The sequence below is a fragment of the Megalobrama amblycephala genome, linkage group LG4 (genome assembly GCF_018812025.1).
Source record: "Megalobrama amblycephala isolate DHTTF-2021 linkage group LG4, ASM1881202v1, whole genome shotgun sequence".
Lineage (NCBI taxonomy): Eukaryota > Metazoa > Chordata > Actinopteri > Cypriniformes > Xenocyprididae > Megalobrama > Megalobrama amblycephala.
This window is the reverse complement of record NC_063047.1, coordinates 19935058-19958934: the sequence shown is the minus strand read 5'-3', so window position 1 is coordinate 19958934 and position 23877 is coordinate 19935058. Positions and strand designations below refer to the sequence as shown.

The 23877-nt window shown below is 36.2% G+C and overlaps 1 protein-coding gene and 1 long non-coding RNA gene across 3 annotated transcripts in view; one reads left to right on the top strand and one right to left on the bottom strand.

The window, feature by feature from the left end:
* Nucleotides 1-23877, bottom strand: part of fras1 (Fraser extracellular matrix complex subunit 1) — a 131573-nt gene that overhangs the window by 42396 nt on the left and 65300 nt on the right. For both annotated transcript variants that reach the window (XM_048188165.1, XM_048188166.1), the window contains exons 18-28: nucleotides 21657-21824; nucleotides 17388-17528; nucleotides 17118-17261; nucleotides 15744-15899; nucleotides 14088-14234; nucleotides 11390-11536; nucleotides 8653-8793; nucleotides 7388-7528; nucleotides 7082-7222; nucleotides 4545-4815; nucleotides 3275-3359 (exon numbers count right to left, since the gene is read on the bottom strand). In XM_048188165.1, the coding sequence (XP_048044122.1) occupies nucleotides 3275-3359; nucleotides 4545-4815; nucleotides 7082-7222; nucleotides 7388-7528; nucleotides 8653-8793; nucleotides 11390-11536; nucleotides 14088-14234; nucleotides 15744-15899; nucleotides 17118-17261; nucleotides 17388-17528; nucleotides 21657-21824 (1682 nt within the window). The remainder of the gene's footprint in view (nucleotides 1-3274; nucleotides 3360-4544; nucleotides 4816-7081; nucleotides 7223-7387; nucleotides 7529-8652; nucleotides 8794-11389; nucleotides 11537-14087; nucleotides 14235-15743; nucleotides 15900-17117; nucleotides 17262-17387; nucleotides 17529-21656; nucleotides 21825-23877) is intronic.
* LOC125266984 lies at nucleotides 20314-21887 on the top strand. The gene is made up of 3 exons (XR_007184596.1): nucleotides 20314-20781; nucleotides 21350-21598; nucleotides 21682-21887. It is a non-coding gene; the product is annotated as an uncharacterized LOC125266984 (long non-coding RNA).

Sequence of the window (23877 nt, the reverse complement as noted above, 5' to 3'; positions counted from 1 at the left end):
TATTTTTTAAAAATTATTTTATTTATTTATTTTCTAGCAGACAGTGAAGGACAAGCGGCCAACTCAAGTGCCCAGCATAAGTGGTAAGTCTTGTACATTGGAACATTATTGTTTAAAAGCATTCCAACTGAACACTTCATGAAGTTGAGAATGTGCATCTAAAGGCTGGCCACTTTAAATAGGCTAAAATATAAAATTATAAGATATAATTTGTGCACCATTTTATTGCAACACATGGTTGTTTTCAATGAGTTTATTATTATTCTAAAATGTGTGAAATAATAAAACAAATATATGTTAGTATATAAAAGTATATTTTACACAAAAATTCTGAAATGCTATGCAGTAAAATGAAATAGATATTTTACTTAGTAGTTGGAAAAAAAACTTTAACTCCATATTTAACTCATGTTTTTTGTTAATCATTTAAAATGCTAAATATCAGCAGATTAATAGGCCTGACAGATAAGCTGTATATTGGAAAAGGGCTGTACAGGTGCTGGTGATATAATTAGAATATCATCAAAAAGTTGATTTATTTCACTAATTCCATTCAAAAAGTGAAACTTGTATATTATATTCATTCATTACACACAGACTGATATATTTCAAATGTTTATTTCTTTTCATTTTGATGGTTATAACTGACAACTAAGGAAAATCCCAAATTCAGTATCTCAGAAAATTAGAATATTACTTAAGACCAATACAAAAAAAGGATTTTTAGAAATCTTGGCCAACTGAAAAGTATGAACATGAAAAGTATGAGCATGTACAGCACTCAATACTGTATTTTTGCCTGAATTACTGCAGCAATGCGGCGTGGCATGGAGTCGATCAGTCTGTGGCACTGCTTAGGTGTTATGAGAGCCCAGGTTGCTCTGACAGTGGCCTTCAGCTCTTCTGCATTGCTGGGTCTGGCATATCGCACCTTCCTCTTCACAATACCCCATAGATTTTCTATGGGGTTACGGTCAGGCGAGTTTGCTGGCCAATTAAGAACAGGGATACCATGGTCCTTAAACCAGGTACTGGTAGCTTTGGCACTGTGTGCAGGTGCCAAGTCCTGTTGGAAAATGAAATCTGCATCTCCATAAAGTTGGTCAGCAGCGGGAAGCATGAAGTGCTCTAAAACTTCCTGGTATACGGCTGCGTTGACCTTGGACCTCAGAAAACACAGTGGACCAACACCAGCAGATGACATGGCACCCCAAACCATCACTGACTGTGGAAACTTTACACTGGACCTCAAGCGATGTGGATTGTGTGCCTCTCCTCTCTTCCTCGAGACTCTGGGACCCTGATTTCCAAAGGAAATGCAAAATTTACTTTCATCAGAGAACATAACTTTGGACCACACAGCAGCAGTCCAGTCCTTTTTGTCTTTAGCCCAGGCGAGACGCTTCTGACGCTGTCTGTTGTTCAAGAGTGGCTTGACACAAGGAATGCGACAGCTGAAACCCATGTCTTGCATACGTCTGTGCGTAGTGGTTCTTGAAGCACTGACTCCAGCTGCAATCCACTCTTTGTGAATCTCCCCCACATTTTTGAATGGGTTTTGTTTCACAATCCTCTCCAGGGTGCGGTTATCCCTATTGCTTGTACACTTTTTTCTACCACATCTTTTCCTTCCCTTCACCTCTCTATTAATGTGCTTGGACACAGAGCTCTGTGAACAGCCAGCCTCTTTTGCAATGACCTTTTGCAAATGCCCTCCTTGTACAAGGTGACAAGACTGAGCCCTAGACTGAGAGACCATTTAAAGGCCTTTGCAGGTGTTTTGAGTTAATTAGCTGATTAGAGTGTGGCACCAGGTGTCTTCAATATTGAACCTTCTCACAATATTCTAATTTTCTGAGATACTGAATTTGGGATTTTCCTTAGTTGTCAGTTATAATCATCAAAATGAAAATAAATAAACATTTGAAATATATCAGTCTGTGTGTAATGAATGAATATAATATACAAGTTTCACTTTTTGAATGGAATTAGTGAAATAAATCAAATTTTTGATGATATTCTAATTATATGACCAGCACCTGTATATAGGAAAAGGAGTGGACAAAATATATAACTGAACAATTCCTCACAGTAGGTCTTATTCTCTAAGCGTGCATACAAATGTTGAAATCTGCATATGAACATTTTCACAAACAAATCATGATTTACCAATAACTTGACTAAAATATATTCTAAATTTATGAAAAAATTTAAGAACTAAAACTACAGGTACACAAAAATCACATACTCTTGTCACATCTTTAGAGAGCATCAAATATCCTTTATGTGAGTATCAAGAATAGCTATGTTTCCTTCCAAAGTTGCGAATTTAACTTATGTGCAAAATTGGAATATTGCAAAAACACATTTGCAAATAAAGCACCGTTTCCATCAGTGAGCCAAAGAGAAGTCCTGATTAATGGGCGCTAAGTATCACTAAGAAAAATTGAAGTTGCTGCAGTGGGAGAAGCCACTGTATATAATAATTTTGTATATAATAAATTACTTGCACCTCAGAGCGCACAGACGATCTTATTTTCGGAGGCGAAAGCCTGTTGTTTGGGAACACAGTCATGTAAAACAGTTCTGGGACGTAATTATACTGAAACACTTTGATGACAGACTTTGCTCAGGCATTTCAGAACAACCAAAACAGCATTTCAGATGCTGAGCAAAGAGTCATCCAATCACAAAGCCAAAAAGTCTTTTTTAATGTGCATAAAATAAATTTATTCGGTAAATGTGTTTCCATCGTAGTTTATGCGCATATTTTCTTATCGGATAAAAAGTTTATCCGACTCAATTTTGATACGTTTTGTTATTAACTATTTTTTTTTTTTTTTTTTTAGAATTTATGCACATTTTGGTGTTTCCATCCAGCATTTTTTTAATGTGATATCCCAAAATGTATATAAAAATAGGTGGATGGAAACATTGCTAATGATAAAAGGCTGTAAAGAAAGGGATGAGCAAAAAACCCTAATATGGAGATGGTTTGGCCGTGTTTTATGCAAATGGTTAACCTCAGACTCGAAATTTATAGAGATAAGAACAAGGTTAAGAACTAATTAATGTGTTGTGAATTTTTTCACAAGTTCTCATGTGTGTATAAACAATCCATGCGGTTATTAGTGAATAAGACGTACTGTCCTCACGGACTCCTGTCCCCTTTTTGTTTTATTTGGCTTGTAAGAACAGAGTGAAGCTCCATTATTCAGCATTCACAAGATGTGCGTGCGTGTGTGTGTGTGTGTGTGTGTGTGTGTGTGTGTACCTGCTGGGACAGCGCCTGCACAGAAACAGTCTGAGGCTGCGAGAACAGCTGAGGATCTGCTGCCCTTAACATGAACTGCCCAGTTCTGAAAAACAAGTCAAAATTACACTGCTGTGAAGAGATTCAAAGATATAAATAATATGGATGAGTGAGTGTTTGCCTACATTTTGCTACAAAACCTAAAATCATCTATATTGGTTGGGACAGTCCACACAAAGAAAACAGCTTGGTAAACATATTAAACAATGTCATACTGTTGGCATAACCATACTGTACCAAAATAATGTCTTAATGAAAATTCTTAGCTCAGTATCAAGTCAATGGAAGTAATAGTTTCAATTTCACACTGTGACAGAAAAACAAACATGGGTTTGTGTATAAAGTGGACAAAAGCAACAGAAAAAGACACAATGACTAAAAGACCCAGAAAAGCAAAAGGCAGAGACCAAAATGAGAAAAAGATTGAGTAGCTTTTAAAGAGAAATGATAAAGACTGAAAAAGTGATGCATTGGGAAAAGAGGGATGAGGAATAAAATAAAAGTGAAAGTTTGAGGGCACACAGATCACTTGTTAATTAAACCGGGGAGTGAGAGGAGCCATTAAAGATATAAACTGTGAGAAAGGTGAGAGAAAATTGAAGGTCAGCAGTCAGACTAACTTAGTGACTGGCACACGTGATCAACACAAATGCTGCGGATTATGGTCACTGTGGGGTGTGTGTGTGTGTGTCCTGTCAAATGCCTCAGCAAATTCACCGAGGTAATTAAAGCTAATGAGTGCATACACTACTCCATCCCCCAAAACACACAAACTCGACACATGCTCGCCTTAATACAAAGCTGTTTTACTTCTGCGCAGCATCTCTCTGGATATTTTGGTGTATAAGATCAACAAATATTTAAAATCTGTATGTCTAAGCAGAAATGGGCCACTTCCCACAGGAGTCGTCACCTAATGTGATATTTCAGGAGATGAGAAATGAAATCTTTTACATGAACTATAACCAGTGAGAAAACAATATGAAATGAATGGTTTTAGAATTCCATAGATCCTCTAGTTGATAAATACTGAAGACACGCATGTTACACACATACGTTCACTCCCTCATAAATCTATACAATGCTGAGACAGCATGATGCACTGTAATGCTGTTAATGATTATGTGATCTCTTGTACTGCTTCAGAATTATATGTTTCTAATGACTTCTCAATGAAAAATAAATATCCTGGGGAAATGACCCTGGATTTCTTCCACACACACACACTCACTTGGTTTGCTCTTTGTGGTGAATGAAGCGCACAAATCTATGTTTGAGCTGAGTAAAGGTGAAAATGTCATCTGTGCCCAGTGCTCTTTCTCTGTCATTCTCCAGGACCACGAGGTGGCCGTTACTGGGTGGTTGAAGGAGCTGGAGCAGCATGCTTTCTGATTGGCTATCTGCATCCTTAATTGACAGGAGAGCCGGATCCAGAGGCTTAACTCCACCAATAGGAACCAGCAGAGAGCCATTGATATAAAGAGATGGAGCGCGGCTGTTTGCTGTAGAAACAAAAGCGGATGAGATGGCCAAATACTCTTACAGTCATAGAAGCATAAGAAACTACAGAATTTCTTTGAATTTTAACCTCAAATCTCATAAAAACACAAAATCAAAATATATTTTAAATATTAAAATAGACAAATACAAAATATAATATAATAAAATATAATATTTACTCTTACTCTCAGAAAAAAAAGGTTCAATTGGGCTCTATATAGAACCCTAAGGCTCTAAAGAACCATGCCAAAACGGTTCTATAAAAGGAGAAATGTCTTAAAAGATTGCATAATACTTTTATGTTTAATGGGTTATTTATTTATTTTTGTAGTGATAAAGTATGTTTACAAGCTGTTGAAGGATGTAAAAGTTTTAAATAGGGATAGTGTAATAATACCATGTTCTATGGAAGGTGTTTCTGGTGCAGAAAACATAGTTGAATTGTGGAGACAACATTATTCTGCCTTGTTTAATTGTGTAATGAATGAACCGTATGAAGTGGCAAAAGTTTCTTGTTCTGAAATGGTGGGTATTACAAGTAATGAAGTCCATAAAGCAATAATGCAGCTTAAAGATAGGAAAGCTAGTGGCTTGGATCAAACTACTGCTGAACATTTAAAGTTTGCGAGCCCTAGGATGGCGGTTCTCCTTGCTATTTGCTTTAATGGCTTGATAGTACATGGCCTGTTGCCAGAGTCTATGTTGACGGTAGCCCTGTTGCCTGTTATTAAGGATAAAGCTTGCAAGGTGGGTAGTTTGGATAACTATAGACCAATTGCGCTAGCTAGTGTGTTATCCAAAGTTTTAGAAAGAATTATATTAGATCGCTTAGGGGGATATCTTGGTACCACGGACAATCAATTTGGTTTCAAGGCGCAGCATAGTACTGATTTGTGTATATATGCCCTGAAAGAAATAGTAGACATGTATAAAAGACAAAGTTCCTCTATTATAATTGGTTTTATTGATGCTTCCAAAGCGTTTGATAGAGTTAATCATCAAAAGCTGTTTAGTAAACTAAGACAAAGGGGTGTGCCTAATAGCATACTAAGAATCTTGGTATATTGGTATGCTAATCAGAGTATGGTACAGTAGTAAAGTGGGGTAACAGTGTCTCAGCTCCTTTTGGAGTAAGTAATGGAGTACGACTGGGAGGTCTACTCTCACCAGCCCTCTTTAATGTATATATGAATGAACTGTCAGAACAATTAAGTGAATATAGGACTGGATGTATGCTTGGTAATACTTTAATTAACCATCTTATGTACGCTGATGATTTGGTTATTTTTTCTCCAAGCAGTGCTGGTTTTCAACAGCTGTTAAATATATGTTCTGATTATGGGATCAAATATGATGTGAAATATAATACAAAAAAGAGTGCTGGAAGAAGGAGAAATGGATCTTAATTTTCCAGATTTTTATCTGGCAGAGCAAGTACTAAATATATGCAATAAAATAAAATATTTGGGACATATCATTAATGATGAAATGGGTGATGATGAGGATATGTATAGGCAGCGCTGTATGTTATCATCGAATCATGATCCGGATCGCGTGTCAAACTGCCAACAGCTGAAATCTTGTGACTTTGACGCTCTGAAAAGCAGATTCGATACATTGATTCATTTGTGCTCCGATGCTTCCTGAAGCAGTGTTTTGAAATCGGCCATCACTAAATAAGTCGTTATTTTGTTTTTTTGGTGCACCAAAAATATTCTCGTCGCTTTATAAGATTAATATTGAACCACTGTAGTCACATGAACTGATTTAAATATGTTTTTAGTACCTTTATGGATCTTGAGAGAGGAAATGTCATTGCTCCCTATGGAGGCCTCACGGAGCCATCGGATTTCAACTAAAATATCTTAATTTGTGTTCCGAAGATTAACGAAGGTGTTACGGGTGTGGAACGGCATGAGGGTGAGTAATTAATGACAGAATTTTCATTTTTGGGTGAACTAACCCTTTAACATCTAAGGGGACCTGCGGTGTATGTAGAAAATGGCACATTCTAAGGTAATAAAAACATAACAGTTCATTATGTAAGGTCTTACATAGTTATGTATAATATATTGCATTTTTGTCAATAGATCCTCCTAAAATTTACACATTGCACCTTTAAGGCTCTCTATATAACCTTTTCTCCTAAGAGTGTACATACTAAAAGCATGAGTCGACAATGCTGGTCAAGTATAAAGATTTCTTTTGGTCTGTAGAAATCTTATTTTGTATTTGATTTGTAAAACTTTTTTAGAAATTCCAGGTTACCGTGGCAGGCTCTTGTTTTTCGGTCAGAGTAGTATCCATGACCACAGTCCGGGATGCATCGACCACCCTTCAGGAAGAAGCTCTCAGCACAGACGTGACACTCACCTGCACTCATGCACTCCAAGCAACCAGCTGAGCATGCTGGTAAATAACAGTAAACAATCTGTCATTAGACTCAGGCAGGACACGAGAGAGAACTGCGTCACGCTATACTGAGCTTCTCTAAAATTAGCAGGTTGGTAAGCAAACCAAATTGGACAATCTAGGCAGTCACGATCACTCTCAGACCAAATTTACAGCACTCACCGGTGCACTGACGGGTCGAGTCGTCTAAAAAGTAGCGCTTGCCACATTCCAGTACACACTGCCCGTTTAACACGGCATATGGCAGCTGGCACCGCTGGCACCGGCCATGGGTCTGGCACTGATCGCAGTGCTCATCACAGCCTGTTCATAGAAAGAAAAAAGAAGAGAAAGACTGAATACATGAAATTTGATTTATATTTTATATGAGATCCAAGTTGTCTATCATTTTACATACTAAATTATTAAAATTATACCTTTCAAAAGTTGGTAACATTGTTTTTGAAAGACGTCTCTTATGCTTACCAAGGCTTGCATTTTTTTTTTGGGGGGGGGGGGGGTTGAAAATACAGTAAAAATAGTAATGTTGTGAAATACTACTACAACTTAAAATAACTTCTTGTCAATACATTTTAAAATGCTATTTATTATTGTGATGGCAAAGGTGAATTTTCTCAATTACTGTGTCACATGATACTTCAGAAATCATTCTAATGTAATAATTTTGTATTGATATTCTATTATTCTGCTTTCAAATGCTGATCAATGAAATTGAAAATTGAAAACACTTGAAACTGAAAACGGTTGTGTTGAATAATATTTACATATAAACCATAAAAGATTTTTTCCAGGATTCTATGAAGACTAGAAGTTAAGCAGAACAGAACAGCGTTTATTTGGAATACTTTTGTAACATTACTGTCACATTTTGATCAATTTAATATATCCTTCCTAAATGAAAGTATTAATTTATTTAAAAAAAATCTTACTGACCCTAAACCTCAAAATGTATATTTATAATTAAAAAATATAATAATATTATACTGTTATTAAAATTATTCATAATAAATGTAAAATACATTTTTAAAAGATTAAATTATAATAAATGTGAAATAAATTCCAGTTCCTCTGATGAACTGTTTCAGTATCAGTGAATAATGTGGATAATGCTGGATAACATCAATCTAAGACCAAAGAAAGTTTAAATTCAAAGTGAGAGTCATGAGCTTCTTCAATCTGGTCCATAACTACAGCATCGCTGACTGACTTGTCTTTCAGTCTAATTTGAAATCAATCCATTAAAGTGCCATTAAACCTTGGCTCTAGCACAGCGGCTGATGTTGGCACTATACAGCTGAAATTAGTGGCCCTTCCTCCCTCCCCAACCGTGACAACTGACTGAAAGATTGAAATGTCAAAGTTTATTGAGCTGGAAAATTGATTGGTTGGACTCATAATGAAGGTTGTTATTTTTGTTAATGACTGACTCAGACATCTCTCAGCATCCTGGTAGAATCCTGGAGAGCAACCCGGCACACAAATGCCATCCTGCAGGACGTATCCCTCCATGCACTGCAGACAGTCACTACGCAGGGGTCCGCGGCACGAGTTACAGCTCCAGTCGCACTCTGAGAGAAACAGAGCGAAAAAGAGAGTGAGTGGGAGGGAAAGGAGAAGAAAATATGATAAATTGGAATGTGATTGAAGAAGAGCAAATTAGAAAGAAAAAGGCTAAGAGACAGTGATGAGGGAGCGTGAAAGATTTGCATTAGATTTGCATTCATTGAAGGAGAAAAAAACAGCATATGATAAAGACCAATCACTTTCAATTCAGTATGCAAATTTTGACAACATTATTGCCTATAGGAATGGAGAACTTTCTAGAAATGTTAATTAATAAAGCAATACGCCAAGAGAGACATTACAGTGAGTGTACTATAAGTAAAGAGTACACAAAGTGGAGTGATTAAACATCCCTTGTAGTTGTGATGTAGCGGAAACAGTGACAGATCTTTTCTGTCATTTATTATGTACAATGAATAAACAATTTGTCTGCCAAGTTCATTAGTCTATCAGCAAGATGGTTAGCGTTGGCACGGTAACAACTTAATACTTCACAGGTGTACATCAAATGCCATTAAACAACTGCTTTAACACAGCTCATCCAATAAGAATCAACCTTCTTTTTATAAGCATTTTATAAGGTAGATTTTAAAGTTCAATTATCTGCAAAACCAAGCCTGAATAGTACAAAAAAGAAATATGAAGTATTTCAATACACCATTCATCTTACAATAAGAAAGACAGACACAATGTTTCAGTTCTCAAATCATCTATTAAAGAGAGCACTAGCCGACCATTTGATAAGTCACCACCAGACCTCCGCTTTCTAAATCAGCGAAGCTCATTAAAAATCCCCATCACGCTCTTTCAGCCATCGCTCTATCTATATAACCTCATCATCTCTCCGCTTATTCAATGAAACCACCCTCCCAGCCAAAACCTTTCAAACATTCATCTGAAAAGAACAGTGGCTAACTTCATTTAACACTACATCCAATTCAAATGTCAGTGATGTCCATATTCACTGCTTCAACTCAAAAGCAGCTCATTTGTCTGACATTTAGACTGTATTCTTCTTTCACGTATCCATCCATAAAGACACAAACAACAACGATGTATAGATGTGCTCCCTATATTGTCAAGGTAAACTTCATTCACTATACTGCAGGAGTAAACAGCTTTACGTACCCGTAACACATTTATTCTCCCTCTTTCTGCTTCACTCTGAGTTATTCACACACACACACACACACACACACAAAACACTCAAGGGACAAAAACTAATCTGTCTCCTTTTGATCTCCCCTGTAAATCCCATCAAAACTAAATAAAGGTCTCACTGTATGGGGTCTATGTTCCACACCCACATCCCAAACCACATCATATTAAGATCTGAACACTCTCACAAATATCTTCTCTGCAATTATTCTTCTAATGGGCTTTTTACACGACACTATTTTCAACTAAAACAGAAAACTTTTTTATGGCATTTTGGTAGCCTAAAAATGCAAACTTTTGAATGGTTTTCAAAGTGGAACATTTTCAAAACGATACTGTTATCATCTCCGTGTAAACTACAAAAACGCGAATCTGTAAAAACGATGACGGCATGCACACGCGCATTACGTGTTTAGTCTATCCACCTTACTTTTTGACGTGGAAAGGTGGATAGGCACGCGCGAGGCGAGTGCTCTGTAAAAGAATGCGTATATGCGCACGCACGTAGTCTTTCTTTACAAAGTGACATTGCCAACTACTTGTCTGGCAAGCATAATACATTTAGTCGTTTGCGCGGATCTGTGTGAATGGGAATAGTTTTGTTAACGTTGTCATCTGTACAAAGAGGTTTTTTTCCGTTTTTAGTACATCGTTGCCGTGTAATCGTACCCTTAGAATCTTTAAGATGAACCTCTGTGAAATGTATTTGACCTTAATTTTTAGATAAAGGATACTCTTTTCCTGAACTGTTCTGTGTGTTTTGAGGATGCATGTTTGATATAAAAGACTGATAGAATATTTAGGATGTTTCTTTAAGGCTGGAATAAACTACACAACTTTCAACATCTGAACAGATTTTAAAACAGTAGGCATCATACACTTGCCGACTTTAAAAATGGTTACAGAGAAAAAAGGGCATCGTACACTAAATGACTGGGGATCACACACTACCAGACTTTCATGTTGTTCTGAACACAACAAACTCTCACAGAAACATGGGCCTCGTTAGTAGGAGACGCATGAAAAATTAAAACTATATTTGCTCTGAAATCGGCTCAAAATATCAAACGTTTGACTTCCTCCAGCTGGATGAAATCCAATAGTCTATAAACCCAAACAACTTTCTGAGAAAACATTGTGTAGTGTATTCCAGCCTTTATATAATGAATGTTCAATGCCTACAAGAGAAGAAAAAGGAACTTAACTGTTTTAGAGCAGCAAGGCAAAAATAATGGTCAATACAACACACACAAATCAAAGATTTAAAACTTGATTCTCATCTCATGGACAAGTAAAACTAATAGTTTAGTTTAATACTACAGGATCAGTCATTTAAAATAACTCAGTTTTAAAATGGCTGAATATATCAAGAAGGAAGTAGTTTGTAGTCTAAATGAATATTTCTCTGTGATTATTTCATGTATGGCAGATGCAGTGACTCACCTCTGCAAGTGCGTGTGGTGGTGTTCAGGTAGTACTGATGAGCACAGCTCTCATACTGACACTCCCCAAACAGAAGCACTTTCGCAGGATCTCTACAGGACGTACACACACCTGCCATCTCACAGCTCAGACACTGAGTGTCACAAACTGAAACACACACACAATAGTCATTTAAATCAATACTTAATCCTGTATCATATGCAATACCTCTCTAATTTATCAACATAAAACTTTTCTGAAAAACCTGTTGTACACAATCTCCTACATACCTTATATTAATATATTACATTAATATCTCAGTGCCCTCCACTTGTGTATGTTCATATTTACTTTTTGATTATTTATGTATGGTTTATATATGGTCCTGTTATTGTCACTATATGTCTGAGCCTCGTCACAAGCATTTCAATGCACAGTTTTCCCCAGTGTTAACTATGCAAATGATAAATAAATGCCTCTTGACTCTTGACTTTTGCTTTACTGTCTTTTATAAATTAAATGCAAGAATAAATTTTAGATTTTTTGTAATATTACTGGACAAAAACAACTTGGTTGAACTTGATTATCCATGCATCATTTTTTTTTTTTTTTTTATAGAAAAATCATGTTAAAATGTATGTATCAAATATGATACATTAGGCTTTTGAGGAATATTTATTTGTACATTTCTCAATCATCATTGTATTGCATGATATGTTTTGCCCCCCACAATAAAAACTACAGAGCTTTGATCATAAAACTAAGCATTTACAAACCCAATTCCAAAAAAGTTGGGTCACTGTACAAATTGTGAATAAAAACAGAATGCAATGATGTGGAAGTTTTAAATTTCAATATTTTATTCAGAATACAACAGATGACATATCAAATGTTTAAACTGAGAAAATGTATCATTTTAAGGGAAAAATAAGTTGATTTTAAATTTCATGGCATCAACACATCTCAAAAAAGTTGGGACAAGGCCATGTTTACCACTGTGTGGCATCCCCTCTTCTTTTTATAACAGTCTGCAAACGTCTGGGGACTGAGGAGACAAGTTGCTCAAGTTTAGGAATAGGAATGTTGTCCCATTCTTGTCTAATACAGGCTTCTAGTTGCTCAACTGTCTTAGGTCTTCTTTGTCACATCATCTTACTCTTTATGATGTGCCAAATGTTTTCTATGGGTGAAAGATCTGGACTGCAGACTGGCCATTTCAGTACCCGGATCCTTCTTCTACGCAGCCATGATGTTGTAATTGATGCAGTATGTGGTCTGGCATTGTCATGTTGGAAAATGCAAAGTCTTCCCTGAAAGAGACGACGTCTGGATGGGAGCATATGTTGTTCTAGAACTTGGATATACCTTTCAGCATTGATGGTGCCTTTCCAGATGTGTAAGCTGCCCATGCCACACGCACTCATGCAACCCCATACCATCAGAGCGCTGAACTGAGCGCTGATAACAACTTGGATTGTCTTTGTCCTCTTTAGTCCGGATGACATGTCATCCCAGTTTTCCAAAAATAACAAATTTAGATTTTTTTTTTGTTTTAGCAGGCAACGGCGAATGGCACGGTGGATTGTGTTCATCGACAATGTTTTCTGGAAGTATTCCTGAGCCCATGTTGTGATTTCCATTACAGTAGCATGTATGTGATGCAGTGCCGACTAAGGGCCCGAAGATCACGGGCATCCAGTATGGTTTTCCGGCCTTGACCCTTACGCACAGAGAATCTTCCAGATTCTTTGAATCTTTGGATGATATTATACACTGTAGATGATGATAACTTCAAATTCTTTGCAATTTTTCTCTGAGAAACTCCTTTCTGATATTGCTCCACTATTTTTCGCTGCAGCATTGGGGAAATTGGTGATCCTCTGCCCATCTTGACTTCTGAGAGACACTGCCACTCTGAGAGGCTCTTTTTATACCCAATCATGTTGCCAATTGAACTAATAAGTTGCAAATTGGTCCTCCAGCTGTTCCTTATATGTACATTTAACTTTTCCGGCCTCTTATTGCTACCTGTCCCAACTTTTTTGGAATGTGTAGCTCTCATGAAATCCAAAATGAGACAATATTTGGCATGACATTTCAAAATGTCTCACTTTCAACATTTGATATTTTATTTATATTCTATTGTGAATAAAATATAAGTTTATGAGATTTGTAAATGATTGAATTCCTTTTTTATTCAAAATTTGTACAGTGTCCCAACTTTTTTGGAATCGGGTTTGTATATATCATCTTGCTAAGACAAATTATTGGGAGATATAGAGTGACAACTGATATTTATTTGCATTTTATCTAAGTAGTCTGCTGTTATGAAGTGATTTATATTACAAGCTATTAGAATTTCATCTTCCCTTTTTGGCCATATAAATATCAGCAACTGCACCAAATTGCATATTTTCAGTTTAAGCCTCTGAATAAAATGAAGGCGTTTTTTTCTCCGCGATTATGAGCTCCATACTCTCCTATATCATATTATATGAGCCATGAAGCCTGATGTATCCAATCTAGATACTTGGATATAATCAAATAAAAAGTGTGCATGTGTGTTTTTTGTTGATAATAATTGTCTAAAGACTCAATAAACTGTTCAATTGAAAATAAAAGACAAACAGACATACAGACAGACAAGAGACAGATTGATAGATCGATAGATAGATGCACTATAAAAAAAAAACAATTGTAAGTACTTAGATGAACTTACTTTGGCACACCCTGTTTTCATCAGCATAATATCCTGTTGGACAGCGAGGGCTGCAGAGACCTGATGGGGCCAAAACATCAGGCGCTAAACAGGAAGTACAGGAGAGAGGACCATCCCCACTGCACTCCTCACAGGAAGAGTGACATTCTGGAGAACAGAGGCACAGGACAATAAGAACGATGACCATATAATTAGGACAGTAAGTATGAAGAAGACAAGATAATTATATCAAATATCTTTCAATTTTGGAAAAAAATGGGAAATAAGGGTCTCTAGAGATGAATGGGGCGTTATTTACAGCTTTCATTGTGTAAATTACTTATAACTTATTGTTAATATTACATAATACTATATATACACTGTAAATTGTTGTTGTGTAGATGCATGTGATTAAGGAAAGACCCAGTTTTAGCAGATAATGATTGCTAAAATCTTAGAATCCTAGAAAATAGCACATGTATCAGATAATCTTGATATTTTAATGAGCGCTGTTGCCAAGGATATTCACATTCCACAACAGTATTATAAAGTAGACACTCAAAAGCAATACTATTGACATCTACCAGAAATTTCCATTCAAATATGACATTCAATCTGCTGTCAACTTAACATATCACCTTCAAACCAGACACAGACACTTGCTCATGCTAAGTGCAAGTAAATTCCAGTAATGGTCTTTTGCCTTTAATGCACATACAGCCAATTCAGACATACACACACGCACTCACATACAAACACATTTGTGCACACACACACTCCCTTGATATCACGCAAAAGCCAGGCAATTAAAGAAGGTCATAATAGTTTATAGATCACATCAGCATCTTAAAAGATTTTGCATTAAAGCCGAACACTACATCACACTCCCTAATAAAAACAAATGCACCGTCTCATCTACTCTGTCAGCAGAGGAGCCACTTTCAAAGCATCATAGGTAATTGCATCAGGGTTATGAAAACAGAGGCTCTGGCTATATTACATTGAGAGATCATGTAGAATGACAAACCTGTGCATAAAGAGGATGCTGGCATTGAGATTAGACACTGTGTGACTGATGATGCTCAATCTACATAATGAAACTCATGCTGAAAATAAAGCAGCAAACTGTTTTCTCAGAGGAAGACAGTTAGATGATGTTGATGTGATGAATTATCGTTGTGTGATGCAGATTAGGGTTCCACATAAGCATATTGTGACAATCTTATTGCCATTATAATCATAGTTTTGTAAAAAAAAAAAAAAAAAAAAAAAAAAAAAAAAAAAAAAAAAAAACAGGAAAATATGTGTATGATCAGTTAATAAAGGACAGTGAAGCTCCATTTTCCCCATTATTTATTCATATAGATGTTGTAGATGTCATTTCACACAGTAATTTGCTAATTGTTACTTAAAAATTATTTGATACATTAATCTTAGCTTTTTGGCATCACATATCACATATTTGGCATCACAAATTCATTGCAAATAATTTTTCCTATACATTATTATTAGAATTATGGAACAAAAATGTTAGTGTTATTGCTCGATCTGCTATTGTTCTGCATAAAAATGCAGTGGATCATCATGTGTAGCCTCCATGTGGGCCTGTACGCATCCGGTTGTGGGAATGTACATTATTTTTTGCTCTGAATTCCCTTTTTTCTCATTTTAACTTACTTTTGCAAGCTCCGTGCCATCGATAATATTTGGGTGGGCACTGTGGTACACAGCGATCTCCCAGAAGCAGCATCCTGGGAACCTTACACCACAAACACACAGTGCCAGAGCCTGACTGCAGGTCTGCCACACACCGCTGGCATCCCTCCTCACACTCTGACAGAGAGACAAAGAGACAGATGGCGTATATTATTATGATGCATATCCATAAGAACATCTCGAACTGAGGAGAGGAAATGGAGGGGAAAAAAAGATCTTATCAGATTCTTATCTTAACAAAGTTGTAAAGGTGTAAAAGTAAACACTCTTTTATCTGTATATCCTCTCTCACTCCTTATCAGCTGTGGGAGTTGACTGGCTTCAATGCCATGTGGGCACTGATAATAAAGAGATGCATATCAGCCAATGAAATCCTCTGTTGGCTTATTTCTCAGGCTGACTGATAATATGCAGGGCTACGAGGCATGGGTACAGATTCTTTAAATTATAAATATGGAGTTCATGATTTACTGATTCATGTAACAAGATCTAGATAGAAATGGAAGTTTGTGAGGAAAAGCAATTACTTAATCATTAAAAGCACAGCTGTAACCTTCACCACAACAAAAATATGAGCTATGACAGACTGAAACAAAAAAAAGGTAATATAAACAATATATTAGGAGTTTATTATTATTATTATTATTAAAGTCTACTGTCCTTGTTTGAGCTTAAGAGAATTAGCAATTACTTGTGTTCAAGCCTGAACAAAAATATTTACTTCAACTCTATGAAAGTCAGTTTTTATAGCCACAAAATCCAGTACACAGTGTAAGAAGTAACTGCTCTCAGCCCTAACGTCAAATGTAATCCAATTAAATAATTTCTAATTGATTGGTAAATCTTCTATATCACAATCTGCTCTTTCTACAGTATTATACAACAGCATTTGTGCTTATTTTGACTGAGAGTAACATTTATCTTCTACCGAAGAAGTACTTTCTAAAGCACTTTCACTGCTTAATGCTTTTTATTTGTTTTCTGATGTTTATTGCACAAAACCTCTTCTGTTTATGAGACAAAGACTGGTACTTTAACCACATTTCATTAAGACCCAAATAACAGGGTAAAAGCTTTACTAGTTTCATGAATAAAACTGGCTCAGCACACATTCAACAAAAGAATTAACATATTTCCCAATTTCCATGCTCTTGGCATTGGCTTTACAACAATGCCTGACGTGCCCTTTGAACACCAAATCCTCCCTTGAAGGCAAAATGTGCCCATTTGACACCTTAAACCCAGGCAGGTGCAATGACTTGAGATCAAAGGTGTCACTTGGAAGCATTTTAACAATGTTTTGGAGATGGTCTGGGAAGATTAATTTTCACTCACCAATGCAGTAGCCCACAGCATTCAGGTACTGGCCCTCAGGGCAACTGGTTCGGCAGTAGCCGTTATGGAGACTGGCGTGGACCGGACAGGCAGAACAGTCAGCCTGAGATGGACCCGTACACTCCTTACATGATGGATGACAGACTGAAGGGAGAGAAAATAATGAGCACAACATTAGATTCATAAAAGAATCTATTGAACTTTATTAATCCACAGGGAAATGGGTTTCTTTTGTTTGAAGGAACAGAACAGAATAACATCCAAAAATACCTTGGCAAGTACGGTCCTGAACATGGAAACCATGAGGACATTTATCGACACACTGCCCTTGGTGAAGGATACTGGGTTGTACACAGGAAGTACAATTCTGGAAACTTCCACCAGTGCAGCCTGAACATGAGGTGTGACATTCTGAAAGAGAAAAAGGAGGGAGAAAGTGATTGTTTAAGGTGGGATATTATTGTTATAGATTTGTGAACATATTGAAACTATGGCTCGGAAACCACAGAGACCTGCTTCATTAGGTAGTCAAATTACCCTTAAATCATAATAATAATAATAACATTGGGCAGTCGTCTGTGAGGGGCTGTCGCTTTAATTTTGTTTTGTTATTTGTTTATTTTTGTTTGACGAAGGTTTGCCGGTTCCCGCCTCCTTCTTCCCTGAACTACGAGCTTTGTTACAATCAGCTTTGCCATCACAGCAATAAATTACATTTTAAAATGTATTAAAACAGAAATAGTTATTTTAATTGTAATAATACTTCATAATATTGCTGTTTTTACTGTTTTTATTAAAATAAATGCAGCCTTGGTGAGCATAAGAGTCTTCTTTTTTGAAGTTTAAAAGTTTAAAAAAACATTATATGTAAATGTAAAATATTGACAGACATAAACCTTTTACAGCTGTGCACTTTCACACACTTATTGACTTAAGTTATCACTAAATTAGTGACCCAACCTCATCACAGGGCTCAGGACCACTGTTTTGTAGACATGATGCTCAATCTGCCTTCAAGCTATGTATGCAGACAAAAGGCATTTCCTCTAAAAAGGCTGTCAGTCAGAGAGCTGAGCCGTGTGCACACGGCTGAATGAAAGCAGTGGGCTCCAAAAAGAACCTGTCACGGGTGTGAAGTCTGGACTCGTCTCCACTACACTACCAGATTAAATGTGAGAGACATTTGGTAGACACATGCAGACAACACACACACACAAACATTAATAATTCCTGGAAAATACAAACACGCAGAGGCCCTTGACAATCTTCTTGATTTGGAGTAAAGCCCTTAGGACACAAGTGTCAACAGCCATGCTCCAATGTGACCAAAGTTGTCTGCTTGTCTTCAAATTATTTGTCTGTTCAGCCAGGTTTCATTGTCAATCAGAACAAAAGGGGTTTATCTACCTCCGTAATTCAGTACGTTCCCCAAAGAAGAATAGTAGGCGTGCTAAATACTAACCCAGGCAATTTGTATTCTATTGAGTGAATTGGAGACAGGGCTAAGCTTTCTCTTAATGCAATTCAGACACACAATAAACATACCTAAAGGCCTTACATATCGATCATTTTTCTTTTAAAAGACATTTCAGCCCATGGGGTGTGTTTTGAAATTAAGCCAGAAAGATGGGAATGGTGCATGAGTTTTAGAGGTTAGTGTTCACATCGTCTGAATTCTTTAATGCACTCTTAATCGATTTTTAAACACACATCATAGTTTAAAGGTCTGAGACAGGATACTGCTGAATTTGTGCTTGAATGGTGACTTCCTTTACTTACACTTCCAGACAATTGCATGAACTATTTCTACTTTCATTAACGTGACATTAACAAACTATGGTATGAATAGACAGTGACCCCAACAAATGTGACAAAAAAAAGTCATATGACAGCAATATATCAATTGGTTATACTTAGAATCAAAATACTTCTTGGATATTTTGAATAGTGTGTTTGTATTTCTTATTAAATGAATGCCACTTGATTTCATATATTAATGCAAAAACATTTACACATTATTAATTGTAACTTAAGCGTCCAAATACTTCTTGAGGTTGCAGGATATGAAAATGTATGAATCAACATTTCATGATAGTTCTAACTATTTAAATGCATGGATCTGTAAAGCACCATATTCACTCAATAAAATTAATTGTTGGATTTACTTAAAAAAGCAGAGTGATTCCACGCAACTATATTGAGTAATTTGTACAACTAACAATTTAGTTGAATGAGCAAAAGAAATTCAAGTAAAGCTGACAAAATTTCTTTGAGTAAATTCAAATCATTTGAATTTGTCACTGTTACATAATATTTATATGTGCAGTTTACTTAATAATGTTATGTTTATTACATAAGGTGAACACATTTATCAACTTAATTTACCTTTTTAAATTAACCATTTGCTCTACAAAATGCACTCAAAAAATAACTAATTGAGCACACTCAATTGAACTGAGAGCAGGAATTCCATCCTAAACATGCGTATATGAGGCTCACAGCCTAAACACAGACACCACTCTTCTGCATGGTAGCCACAAAATTCAAAAACATTACAGAAACTCCTCTAAATGTCCAACATAACCGAACATTAAACACTTATATAAACTAACAACATCTTTCCCTTTACTGAAAAACACATAAAATAACACTTTAATCCCTAAATTTACTCTCATAATGCATTCCCTTGCAAAGCATGCTGGAAACTACAGATCCACTGCCCAGTTAGTTATGTCAACATTAATTTGTGCGTTTCACTCAGCAATGTTAAGTTGCCTGAACAAACACTTATTACGTAAAGTTGACAATACTCATTTTTAGTCGAAAAAACTCATTTAAATTAAGTTAATGTAGTTACATGAGTTTTTAAATAATGTGAACAAGGATGGTTTGAGTGAAACTAAGTTGAGTATTAATAAAGGTATTAATGGTTGCCCACAACTTAATTAAAACTGAATTTAAGATAAATTAAATTTGCGTTTGCTTTCAGATCAAACAACAGTAATTATTGTTCTCATCACCCTTTTGAGTTAGACTAACAAAAACACACACACACACACACACACACACACACACACACACAAACACACACACACACACACAGAAGGTCTGCAGAGAAACTGACTTTAGAGGGATTTACAGATTGGAATTTCCTCTGCATGATATCTGATCCATCAGCACATCCACACACACACACACACACACCCATTCACACACACTCCAGTCAAGTAGCCCTGAGGAAGCTCTACATTTGTCTGAGCATGCTGGCTCAACACAAAGGTCTTCATTGAAGAAAGAGGCACTTGTCATTATTATAGTGAGCTTCATGACAGTGGACCCATTGAAGGAACACCCCGCTGGCCACTTTCTCACTACCTTCAGTAACAATACTTTTACAGCATTTATTAATCTTGGCTAATGTTAATTTCTACAGTTTCTATTAAAATATTATTAACATTTAAAGTTTTTTTTTTTTTTTTTTTTTGGTGTCATGAAGCATAAGCATTTATTAATCGAGATCAGGGGTGCCCAATCCTGTTCCTGGAGATCTACCTACCTGCAGAGTTCAGATCAAACACACCTGTCTTTAATTATCAAGTGCTCCTGCAGATCTTAATTAGAAGGTTCAGGTGTGTTTGATCACGGTTGGAGCTGAACTTTGCAGGTAGGTACATCTCCAGGAACAGAACTGGGCACCCCTGACCTAGATTAAAAAAATGCTTAAATTATATGCTTCATGACACCAAATTCATTAAACAATTGAACCTCATTGTAAAGTGTTAACAATTAATTTAATTTAATATTTCATTATAAGTAATTTCAGATACAATTGCAAAAGTTATTTGATCATATGCAGACAAATAAAAACTGCACAACATTTCACAGTGAGTTTTATGCACCGTATTTGACACGTACTGGAGCCAGAACTCCATCTCTGTGAAGCTCTCAGCATGTGAGAACATCATAAATACAGAAATGATTCACTGTGCAAAATTCGCACACCATTCAACGTGACTGTAAAGCAACTGTGAATGTTATTCAGTGTTATGGAAGTGAGGAATTGGTGGTCGTATAGAAATAGAAAACCTGCAGTTCTTGATGAACATACTACAAACAGATGTCAACATTCTGTTTAAGTGTAATTAATTTTTGTGTTCCTGTATGATGACTCACAACAGATCAGCTTATTATTTTAATTTTCAAAAAATGTCATTCTTAATCCTTTTTGGCAGGATTTGGTCAGGATTTGAATTTTAAATGAACATCGTTCTCCAGAGGGTGTTTAACATCCTGTACAGCAGCCCTGGTGTATCTGGAGTGAACTGCAGATCTTCAGTCATCAAGGATAAAGACGCTGGGAATATCTAGTGCAAACAACCTGCGGTGTGTCACTCAACACAACAGTGTGCGGATTATTTTTTCAGCATTTATCTTGCCATCACTTCATAATCAGAGAGCTACTGAGAATCAAAAATCACAGCGTATGTGTCTTCATCTTTAGAGAAAAATATAAGAAAATATTCTCTTTTCTTTGCTCACCTCTGCAAATTTGATCTGTGTCAAGGTAATGCTGTGGCCTGCAGGCAGATGTACAGGAGCCGTGAGAGACATCTCCATTCTGAGGCTGTAGAACCTCTTCCTGTTTGACACACTGCATGCAGTCTGAGGAGTCCGGACCCACACAGACCCTACAGGACGCATGACACCCTGCATAGAGAAGGAAATGTGTTGAAAAGAGTTAAAAATAAAGTTCATACACACATGCACACAGGTTTGTATCAAGTTGGATATTGTATGTCTCATTGACCTTAATTTATGCTAATTATATTTACTTTAGACTAAACATTAGTCATTTAATTTTATACCTCATGAATATAATTAGACAATTTACACTTTTTATAGCTGCTTTTTTAGGGGACCATGAGGTACACCCACTCAATTTTTGATATTCAGATTTCATGCATGCATCCACACACATTTGTTTTTCTACCATGTTGGGGACTTTGTACATTGACTTCTATTGTTTTTATACTGAGCTAATGATATTATCTATTTTTCAGTTTTTATTAGAGGTGCCCTAGAATCAAAAATTGAATTTACCTCAGCATAGTTGAATAACAAGAGTTCAGTACATGGAAAAGACATACGTTGAGTTTCAAACTCCATTGTTTCCTCCTTCTTATATAAATCTCATTTGTTTAAAAGACCTCCGGAAAACAGGCGAATCTCAACATATTACGTAACGTAACAGTCGGGATCATTAATATGTACGCCCCCAATATTTGCATATGCCAGCTTATGTTCAAGGCATTAGACAAGGGCAGCCAGTATTAACGTCTGGATCTGTGCACAGCTGAATCATCAGACTAGGTAAGCAAGTAAGGACAATAGCGAAAAATGGTAGATGGAGCGATAATAACTGACATGATCCATGATTACATGATATTTTTAGTGATATTTGTAAATTGTCTTTTTAAATGTTTCATTAGCATGTTGCTAATGTACTGTTAAATGTGGTTAAAGTTACCATCGCTTATTACTGTATTCACGGAGACAAGAGCCGTCACTATTTTCATTTTTAAACACTTGCAGTCTGTATAATGAATAAACACAACTTCATTCTTTATAAATCTCTCCAACAGTGTGTAATGTTAGCCCGTTAGCCACAGAGCATATAACCTCAAACTCATTCAGAATCAAATGTAAACATCCAAATAAATACTATACTCACAGGAATCGATGCATGCATGCAGCATGCATGACGAACATTTTGTAAAGATCAGTTTGAGGGTTATATTAGCTGTGTGAACTTTGTTTAGGCACTGTATAACTGCACTTATAGTCGTGAGCTCGGGAGGGCAGGGAGCAAGAGATTTAAAGGAGCCGTGCAGCCTGAATCGGTGCATAGTTAATGATGCCCCAAAATAGGCAGTTAAAAAAATTAATTAAAAAAAATCTATGGGGTAATTTGAGCTGAAACTTCACAGACATGTTCAGGGGACACCTTAGACTTATATTACATCTTTTGAAAAAAGAAATTATTCTAATAAGCTGATTTGCTGATTTGCAAGAACCATTTCTAATTATTATCACATTTGAGAAAAACTGTGGAATCTGCGATACAGTGATTTTTTTTCTATTTCTTTTCAAAGATTCTTTGTTAAACAAAGTTTGAAGAACAGCCTTTGTTTGAAATAGAAATCTTTTGCAACATTATAAATGACTTTTCAATTTTAATCAATTCAATGCATCCTTGCTGAATAAAAATATCAATTTCTTTAAAAAAATCTTACGGACCCCAAACTTTTGAAAAGTAGTTGTATTTTTCATATTCTCTACAGCCTCACTAGCCTTTACAGCTTAGATATATTTATATGTACATATATCCAGTCTATACCACATAAACTTATAAGAACAAACAGTCTGAATCTTCACACAGAGCCAGAGTAGGCTATCTGTATTCAGGACACATACACACACACACTTACCCGCAATGCAGTACTGATTGACATACCAGGGCAGGGGACAACTACACCTAAACGGCTACAGGTAACAGAAATCCCCTACAGAACTAAAATACTCACTTTTCTTTCCTCACTACCTTACAATGCAACAATGTGATCGATTGATCAATCAATCAATCAATCAATCAATCAATTGATCAACCAATCAATCGATCAATCAATCAATCAATCAATCAATCATTAAATCAACCAATCAATCATTAAATCTATCTATCCATCTATCTACCACTACATGA